Source organism: Oryza sativa, chromosome 3, assembly GCF_034140825.1.
Source record: "Oryza sativa Japonica Group chromosome 3, ASM3414082v1".
Taxonomy (NCBI): domain Eukaryota; kingdom Viridiplantae; phylum Streptophyta; class Magnoliopsida; order Poales; family Poaceae; genus Oryza; species Oryza sativa.
The window spans coordinates 11,794,119-11,804,046 of NC_089037.1; the positions used below are offsets into that span (position 1 = coordinate 11,794,119).

General features: G+C 40.4%; 1 protein-coding gene across 1 annotated transcript; it reads left to right on the plus strand.

Moving 5' to 3' along the window:
- Positions 1-3,067: 3,067 nt before the first annotated feature.
- Positions 3,068-8,311, plus strand: LOC4332694 (mitochondrial import receptor subunit TOM40-1). Its single transcript, XM_015772345.3, has 11 exons — positions 3,068-3,364; positions 4,598-4,679; positions 4,751-4,850; positions 4,935-5,030; positions 5,116-5,166; positions 5,309-5,374; positions 6,037-6,138; positions 6,723-6,791; positions 6,875-6,958; positions 7,155-7,250; positions 7,840-8,311. Exons 1-11 carry the CDS (start codon positions 3,154-3,156, stop codon positions 7,894-7,896), a joined length of 1,014 nt encoding a protein of 337 aa, XP_015627831.1. The 5' UTR covers positions 3,068-3,153; the 3' UTR covers positions 7,897-8,311.
- The last annotated feature ends 1,617 nt before the right edge of the window (positions 8,312-9,928 follow it).

A 9,928-nucleotide genomic window follows, 5' to 3' on the forward strand; every position in this document is an offset into this window, starting at 1 on the left:
GGGATCCCCATCGACGCTCGGCCGCTGCCAGTCGCCGGGCTCCCCATCGCCGTGGCCGGCCGACTATGCGGCATCGTGGGCGCAACCGGCCGCCGACTACGACCCCGCGGGCAGCATCTTGGCGCTACCATCCCCTCCGACGTGACCACCTCCCCCAGCATCACGGCGACCACCCGCTGACCTTGCCTCCACCACCGGCGTCCTGGCGCTTCCGTCCCCAACTCTGCCGCAACCGCGACAAGCCGCCAACCTCGCATCCACCGCCGGCGTCCTGGTGCTTCCGGCCCCATCTCTGATGCAACCACCTCCGCAGTTGTCGCCGCAACCAGCCGCCAACTGCGCTGATGTTCTCTTTTATATTTGTGGCCATCTATGTCATCCCCATCTATATGCTTGTAACTTTTGCGGTGCAGATCATGTGTTGAACTTCTATTTTGGTATGCATATGGCTGAACATGTACTGATCCTTATGATCCATGGACCCTTGTGATTCATCTCTAAACTGTATGGGGTTGGCTAATGTAATTAAATATTTATGCTGTCTTACTAAACTGTATGGATTTGGCTAATTTTAGTAAAATATTTTGGTATTCATTTCTATATCTATATGAGCTCAGTGCCATGCACCATGTTCAAACTTGTTTTATATCTAACTGTATGGGGTTGATATTTTTTCATTATGTACATTTATTTTTTTCCGATATGTCCCATTTCAAAGTCAACAGATCACTACGTCTCTACCAACGCGTGAAGCTAGCAATCATAGGCTGTTATATGATTCAATCAGTTTATCTATATGTATTCATATGTCCATCGGCAAAAAAAAAAAAAACCATGTACAATGAGTTAGGGGCAAATAGGTTTTTTTACAGCTCTAACAGATGCCCAACTAACAACTTCTGGACTGTGATGGTATGCAGTAGACGTTCGGGAAAACATGATGGCATATTATTCAACTTGACAAAGTCAATGGTATATTGTAGAAGTGGTGAAAACTCAGTGGCACTGAGTGAATTCTCTCTTTGTATAAGTGCATATGCAAACTTTGTATAACTTTGTATATATAGTATATAAAGTTTGTATTTCTATATGACGTATACAAACTTTATATACGACATATACAAAGTTTATATACGTGTGTATACAAATATATACGTACGTATACTCACGTATACAAACTTTATATATGTGCGTATACACACATATACAAAGTTTGTATACATCGTATATAAAGTTTGTATACGTCTACTTTGTATATATCGTATGCAAAGTTTGTATTTGTATATGACGTATATAAACTTTGTATACAACATATACAAAGTTTGTAATATATACACACGTATACAAACTTTGTATAAGTATGTAGGTCAAAAATCAAAAGTTAAGTATATACTTAAAAAACGAAGGAAACGACAAAACCGGGAATTAACCAAAGAAAACCGAAAGAGAAACGAAAAAACCAAAAAAAAAAAAAACCACGCTCACGAGTCCTCCCGTGCCCTCCTGCCGCCCCTCCCCCTCTCCACGCGCGCCACGTGGCTGCGCCGCGCGGGGGGAGGGCGCGCGACCATTCGCTGATTAGCAATTTCGCTGACAGCGGGGCTGTGCCTGGGCTGCTCCCTTGGCACCGTGGGCCGACACAGCCCGACACGACCAAAGAAAATAGTTGAGGGACCCATCATAGACTTAATTCGGCTATTTGAGGTATAGCCCAAAGACACGAGGTTTATAAAATAGACTTATTCTAGCCATATAAGACCCAACCCAAAGATATGAGGGACGAAAAATAGACTTATTCCAACCATATAAGACATAGCCCAAAGAGATGAGGGAAAAAATAGACTTATTTAATAGAGAAGCACGGCGCGTTATCGTGCCTTTGGGCTGGTCCGGCATGGCCCGAGTCTTGTTGGGCCGTGCCTGGGCTGGGGGGGTGCAGCCCATGGGTAGGCACGGCCCAAGTAGCCTCGGCCTAGGCCCAGTCGTGCCTGGGCCGTGCCAGGCCGGGCGGCCCATTTGGCCATCTATAGTGTGGGTCTAGCCTCCAAGTTTTGGCACCACCCCTTTATACTTTATTAGTTACTCGAAGGAAAGAGCTAGTGCATGCTCCCACCGTTGCTTAATAGATAACGTCGTTAACTATCATCCATCTTATTTGAAAATTTTCTGTAAATATATAATATATAAATCATGTTTAAAGTACTTATAGTGATAAAATAACTCAAAATAAAATAAATAATAATTATATTTTTTTTTTGACATGAATTCACAGCAGATCATAATAATCAGGTCAGGCTCGTTTAGCGTGACTATGAGGTGAACTCGACTCGAGCTTGTTCTCAGGCTAGTTTGAAGCGAGAAGACAACTGAGAACAGCGAGAGCGCTAAGCACAAAAGACAATTGGCAACGGATCTACATTGGAAGAAATATGCTAAATGAACTACCCAGGCGCGCTAATATTGGGTGGGTGGGCGGGCTTTTACAATAAAACAGGTTATGGGTAAGAAACTTAAAATTATAATGATAATTAAGGTGGTTTACGCAATTCTGCCAAAAATCAAACCATGGAAATAGAGAACAAACCATGAAAATAGAGAACGCTTTTGCTATGTCTCATTCCGAATATTTACTTAGCCTTTCACTTGATTTTCTTGATCATACTATTCACCTTGAAATGTATGCAATCTGGCGGAGAAAAAAGAAATGCTAACACAAGAGATGAGAAACGAACCCACAATCTTATGGTTAAGGCCATGCAGCCATAATGAGCTAGTACATACCAATCTTATTTTGCTATGCACACATCCAATATAATTATATAGTGTAATTATGGTGTACTGTTCTAATTACACAGTGATTATACATTATAATTAATTAATTATAGTTTTGGGAGGGTTTCTTTTCATTTCTCCCATTGAAAGGAACCCTCCCAGAACTCATGAAAAGAGCGTCACTCGCCGCAGCGGCAGGAGAAGCGACTGAAGGTCTGAAGCGAGAGAGGAAAAGAAAAAAAAGAAAATCAAAAGGGGGTCGGTGAAAAATTCCACCTCCGCCGCGTCGCGAGGTGGGAGACGAGAGCCCACGCCTCGCTCGCTCCCCCTCACCCAAAAGCCCATCCAGAACCTCCCCCGACATCTAGGGTTTTCGCCGCCATGGGTTCGGCCGCCTCCGCCGCCGCGCCTCCCCCGCCGCCCACAGCGCAGCCCCACATGGCCGCGCCGCCGTACGGGGCCGGCCTCGCGGGGATCCTCCCGCCGAAGCCGGACGGCGAGGAGGAGGGGAAGAAGAAGGAGGTGGAGAAGGTGGACTACCTCAACCTCCCCTGCCCCGTGCCCTTCGAGGAGATCCAGCGCGAGGCCCTCAGTTCGTGCCCCCATCCTTGCCGCTCCTTCGCTTGTTTAGCTATTTTTTGACTGCTACCGCGTGTGAATTGCTGCGGCATTGGCGAATTGTTTCATAATGATGCGTATTATCTCGTGGTTAGTGATAGAGTGGTGGTATAGTAGGTTGCTCGGTCGCGAACTGATTTGCTTGATGCTGTTCGGTGGTCCATTGGTCCAAATTGCTGTTGAATCTGAAATGTGTAGTTCTTCAGTGCTTTGTTGGTTGTTTCAGTTGTGAGTCCTAGAATTTGTTTGGCGATTCATTTGTCGTCTAAAATTTGTGAATAGCATGTTTTACTCTGGAATCTCGAGGCATTTGGAATCACTGTTCTCTATTCATTTGTAATATACGTAGATTACATTAACTACTGGTGCATTGCACTCAACAAATCCTAGTCCATGCGATATTTGTGCAAACTACACTTTCTAGTGTTGCAGTAATATCTTTTTGCACATGGTACTATGGTAGTATCCTCCCATACTACCAGAACTCAGAGCCATGTGCCACTACCCTAGTCCCAATATTGTTCCGACTTCTGAGTGGAGCAACCTTGTCATGCTACAATGTGCAATTCAGGCTTTAGAAAGGGGCAGGGTTAACTTTTTTTTTTTAATTCTTGCTGTTGAGTCTTTCCTGTTTTTTCAAGTGACCTAATGGCCAATGACTTATTAAGTACTGTATGGCTGTTCCTAATGTTTATGAGTTTATCAAACCTGTGTGTCTAATGAATAATAAAGGAGGATATTACAAATTTATAATTAGGTGATTAAACATAGTTAGCGTAGTGTAAGGTAAAAAACCTTTAATGTATCTACAGTTTCTTACATTCAGACCACCATAATCGTGCACATATATTTGTCTGAAAATGCCTTCAACTCCTTACATTTGAACCTAAATAATGACGAACAATCACAGAAGAAATTGCACTGTGGCCACACTCACGTGCACAGTTTCCTTCTAAAGTTTGATTGCTTAGTATGTATACCATATAAACATTAGCTTCTGCAAACATAGCTCCATCCTTGTAATACCTTTCACCAATCTTAGTTACACCTTAACATTCTGCATGAGTTACCCTACCCTCATTGCAGTGTTAAACTTGAAAGGACTGATTGTGCGATTTGATCTGTTGTTGCATACATGCTATTTTCTATCTGAATTTTGGCTCTTGAACATTTCTTTTGTGAGTTTGCTGACATTCTCCATTTTCAGTGTCGTTGAAACCTGAACTTTTTGAAGGATTGAGGTTTGACTTCACTAAAGGATTAAATCAGAAGTTCTCACTCAGCCACAGGTAAGGGAAACAGATAATGTTGATATGTGTTTCACTTTCTTTTGGGCAATTTATTCTGACAACATCAACAGTGTTTTTATGGGTTCCTTAGAAGTTCCATCTCAGTCAACTGAAACTATAAAAGTTCCAACATCACATTACGAATTCGGTGCCAATTTTATAGATCCAAAGGTTTGTCTGTATGGAATTGAATATTATGAATTTTTTGCATAGTGTATTTTGTAACTTGTGATTTTGAAATGGAATTGTCTACAGTTAATTCTTGTAGGAAGGGTGATGACAGATGGAAGACTGAATGCTCGTGTGAAATGTGATCTGACAGATGATCTTACTCTGAAAATAAATGCACAGGTACCTGAATTTGAATGTTGTGGTTAATCTTATGTGTGATGACTGATATTTTTCTTTATTTGGCTTTTGAAATCTCATTCCCCAGCTTACTCATGAGCCGCATTACTCCCAAGGAATGTTTAACTTTGACTACAAGGTCAGTATTTCAGACTACACTTCTTTGACCAATAAGTGAATTTCAATAATCTGTGAGAATTACTTATTAGAAAACTACTTTTTAATTTTGATTGCTTCCATCTGATATCTGTAGTCCTCTTACAATTCACAAATCTGTGTAGGGGACAGACTACCGAGCTCAATTTCAAATTGGAAATAATGCGTTCTATGGGGCAAATTATATTCAGGTAAGCACCTTTACTTGCAGACGTGCATTTATCTTTAAAAGCCTCACATTGTCATCTTCAGGACTTTAGGTAAACTGAAAAGAAAAATGATGATATGTAAGCTTCTCCTTAGTTGTTCGTTTATTCATTGATTGTTTAGATTCTGCAGGAAAGATGGTTTAATATCTCGTTGTCTTGAATTTGTGATATTGTGGTTATGCTTATTGGCCTGTTTATTTTCTGTATTGATTCATTTGCGCCTTCCTCTGCCTTTTATATTACGACTGGAAATAAACTATACCATTTGGTTACAGACAAAAGTTGAGGTATTACGTTTGATATCAATTTGGAAATATCATGTCAGAACTGACATTTGTGCATTCAATATGCTGCTATGCAATTATGGTTCACAATTTACAATTGCCTCTTGTACACCTTGTTTGGGATTTGGATCATATAGGCTTCACGGTTCATATTGAGTTGCCTTGTAGTTTAGTGGGCAGATACATGTTAATCCTGACTAAACCAATTTCTGGTTTATATTTATGGTAAATTACCTGCACAAATATGGTTGTGGAGTTAAAATTTTCTTTATCTAGCACAAGTACAGTTGTGAAATTAAAATCTTCACTGTTAAATCTTGTCTATTCTTGACAGTGAAACAATGAACTTTTGCATTTCAGAGTGTTACGCCGAACTTGTCAATGGGAACTGAAATATTCTGGCTTGGCCACCAAAGGAAGTCAGGAATTGGTTTTGCTTCTCGATATAATTCAGATAAAATGGTAAGGAGCTTATAGACCTTGTCAGTAGTCGATTCCACAATTCATCTTTGGATTGAGAACTGTTTTGGGCTGTAAGATAGTCAAGTTGATTGAGGTTTAACTGTGTAGCTTTTCATTCCCTGTAATCCTGTATACCTGTTTGCATGTGTACTTGATGTCCTCTTTTCAGACTGAGATTCTTCCATTTTGGATTGCACTTTCCCCCAAGTTACTTGTTCAGTACCCCTAATGTCACTGAAAACAATGCTGGCTTGATTAGAAGAATGGGGGAATATATCCAATCCTTCAGGTTTGTGTATGCTTTAGTGTTTTCCCTCCAATCCGATGGGAGCTGGGTCAAATCCACTCCTATCAAAGCAGGCCCTTAAGAATGAAACTCACCATTCCCGGTAAAACAATCCTTAGCAAGATCTGGTCCTTTCCTTTCACCAATCACTGTAAAAGCACTGTTATTCGTCATTGCTCAGTTGTCAGATTTAGTGACATTGTTAACAATTAACACAACCTCTTGTTTTGTACAAAGAGAATTGAGCTACCTTGAGGGTGTAAACTGAGCAAGATTTTTCTGTTTACTGCCATTGCAGGTGGGTACTCTACAGGTTGCCAGTACTGGTATAGTTGCCTTGAGCTATGTCCAGAAAGTTTCCGAGAAGGTAGGGCCCCACCAAGACCACCATTATTTTCAACAGAAGTTTCACACTTTATTTTAATCTGATTGTAAGGATATGGTATGCAGGTTTCCCTTGCGTCTGACTTCATGTATAATCACATGTCAAGGGACGTTACTTCCAGCTTTGGTTATGACTATATGCTTAGGCAGGTTAGTGTTTCTATCAAATAGCAAGTAGCAATGTATTCTTTCTTGAGCTTATCCAGTTTTGCATCTCTTCATGGACCTGTTTGTGTATATGGGTATCTGTGAATAGTACAAAGCTGTGTACTCTTGCTCCTGCAGTTCCTTGTTTTCTGATATTTCCGTTTAGTAGTTTTGAATTTATCAATGAATTTTACTGCAGTGCCGACTAAGGGGAAAATTTGACTCAAATGGTGTTGTTGCTGCATATTTGGAAGAGAGATTGAACATGGGAGTTAATTTTCTTCTTTCTGCAGAGGTATTAGTTGTATTACAGTTCAGGCTAACCTGCTCTATTCTTACCACTGTATTTATACTCCCTCTGATCATAAAAGTATCATATTCGCAACTTTGAACTATAATTTCTATTACAAAATGTTCGAAAAACCAGATAAACTTATAATACTATATTAAGGGAGTGTTTGAGAGGAGAAAGGAGAAGATTGAGAAGATACGTAAAACGAGATGAGTCATTAGCGTATGATTAGTTAAGTATTAATTATTTTAAACTTCAAAAATGGATTAATATGATTTTTTAAAATAACTTTCCTATAGATTTTTTTTTTAAAAAAATACACCGTTTAATAGTTCAGGAAGCGTGCACGCGGAGAACAAGAGAAATCTTCTCTCTTTGTCCCTGGCTCAAAGGCAGCCTAAGTAACGCTTGAGATAAATCTAACATATAGTTTTTATACATCCAATCTAAATAATTTTATAGGAATAAGTCTACATAGTCCCCCATGACCAAAACAAATGTTCTCATGACCAGATGAAGTATATATTTTTTGTTAACAAGAAGTGAGTTTTTCAGATTAGTGACTTTTGTGAACTTATGTTATGTGGTGCAGATTGACCATTCAAAGAAGAACTACAAGTTTGGTTTTGGAATGACCGTAGGAGAGTAAAATATGTTAACTGGAATGGTCGTGACTTGTGAGAGGACATGTGGTACTTCTGCGGTTGGCTGTATGCCCCTTGGAAGGATGTTCACATACTTCAAGCTTCGTGTTACGAGTGACCAGGTTCTTGCCCTTCTGAGTTGTGAATGGGAATATAGGAACGCTGTTGCTACTTTTACAGTCTTTTTTTGGCGTGATGGAGGTTGTCTCATTTTGGTTGCTAGATAAAAAGGGCATTAGGGGAGGGTAGTACATGATTCTTTGTTCAATCTTGGATGGAGCAAGCTGAATAGTGTTAATAATGTTGTACTGTCTGGCAAAATTTTACCCCGAGTGTCCGACGCTCGTCCTTTTTGTGTAATAGTAACACCTTGCACGAGCTGCAGAAGATAGCATTTAAAGTCATCTCATGTTTGATGTCCTCACGCGCATCCTATGTTCATAAATTGTAAGCCATTTGCGGTCTGCTGAACAAGTTATTGCTACCGACTGATGCACCTATTTTTGTTAGTGTAATATACATTTTTTGTTTGTTAGTGCATAAAAGGTATTAAAATTGCGTACCCGCCTTATGTGCATGATCAATCCTAAACATATGATGATGTTCTGCTAATCTATACGCTAATTTACTTGACCTATCAAGAAGGACGAGCTATTGAGCTAACCCTGACAATAGCCTAGCAAGTAATATTTCTACAAGAGAAACTTATTGGTCACAACTGGAGTTCGAGAAAAAATATGACTAACGACTGTAGACAACGTTTTATCGCCAAAGATATTTTTGGCACCTCAACACTTTACAACATCCATTTTTAATTTTAATCGGCTGTGTTACTCAATGAACTTCTAAACCGGACAAATATAATTATGATTGCATTAACATCATTTATAGGTATCCAAGGAACAAATATATCAGCGAAGGCAATACAGCGAGGACGGACAACAGCTTCGCTCTACTCACCAACCAATGGCATGATTATGCAATAATGTAGTCGGGTTTAGGCCACATGCGTTGCAAACCCGAAATATGAGAAAAAAAATCAACAAGAATGCAATTATATAATACTCCTTATTACTTACAAACATGACAAGTTATACTGCCATGCCATAAACAGCAAGGAGTGAAAATAACATGTCACCCGTGGAAGACGCCACGAAGGCAGCAATTCGTCCATAGATGAAGTTCATAAATTTGGGATCTAGAAGCATGGCAATTTCTAGCACAAACTAATATGATAAAACATTGTATGGAGTAGTAAATATTTATATACCTATACTTCATATCAGGGCAATTTTTAGCAGAATCTAGTGTGATAAACCATTGTGTCATCTGCGGGGTAGAGAAGGAAGATATTTCACATGCTTTGTGTCGTTGCCCACATGCAAAAGCGCTTTGGATGTCAATGAGGGAGGCAGGACATATTTCACAGGAAGCCAATTCTGCAAACACAGGTATGGCGTGGCTCTTTGATACTCTTCAATTCATCCCAAATTCAATCCCTAAACAAATGATGTCTCTAATGGTGTTTTGGCGAATCTAGCATGTATGAAATGAAATCACTCACGGCAAATCGGCACCACCGGTGGCTGTCTCGCAGAGGTTTATCAAGAGCTACATCGACACTCTACTCCAAATCAAGCAACACCCTCAAGCAGATATGGAGAAGGCGAAGCATGTGGTGAGCTATGTCAATATGTCATACAACGTGCTACGAGATTGATGCTGCCTGACATAGGACCGGTTCAGAAGTGGGAGAAACCAAGAACAAGGTGGATGAAGCTGAAATTGATGGGTCTTTTGAAGCTCAGGATGATCGGGGAGGAATTGGAATGATCCTAAGAGATAGTGCTGGCCAAGTTATTTTTACATCATGGCACTCTCTGGATTATTGCACCGAGGTGCTGGAAGCTGAGTTTTTAGCATCCAAAGAAGGTTTATCCCTAAGGATCCAATGGATGCGCCTGCTAATTGTCGTAGAGACGGACTGCAGTACGGTGGTACAACTTCTTCAGGCCAAAACCAGCGATAAGTCGGGAC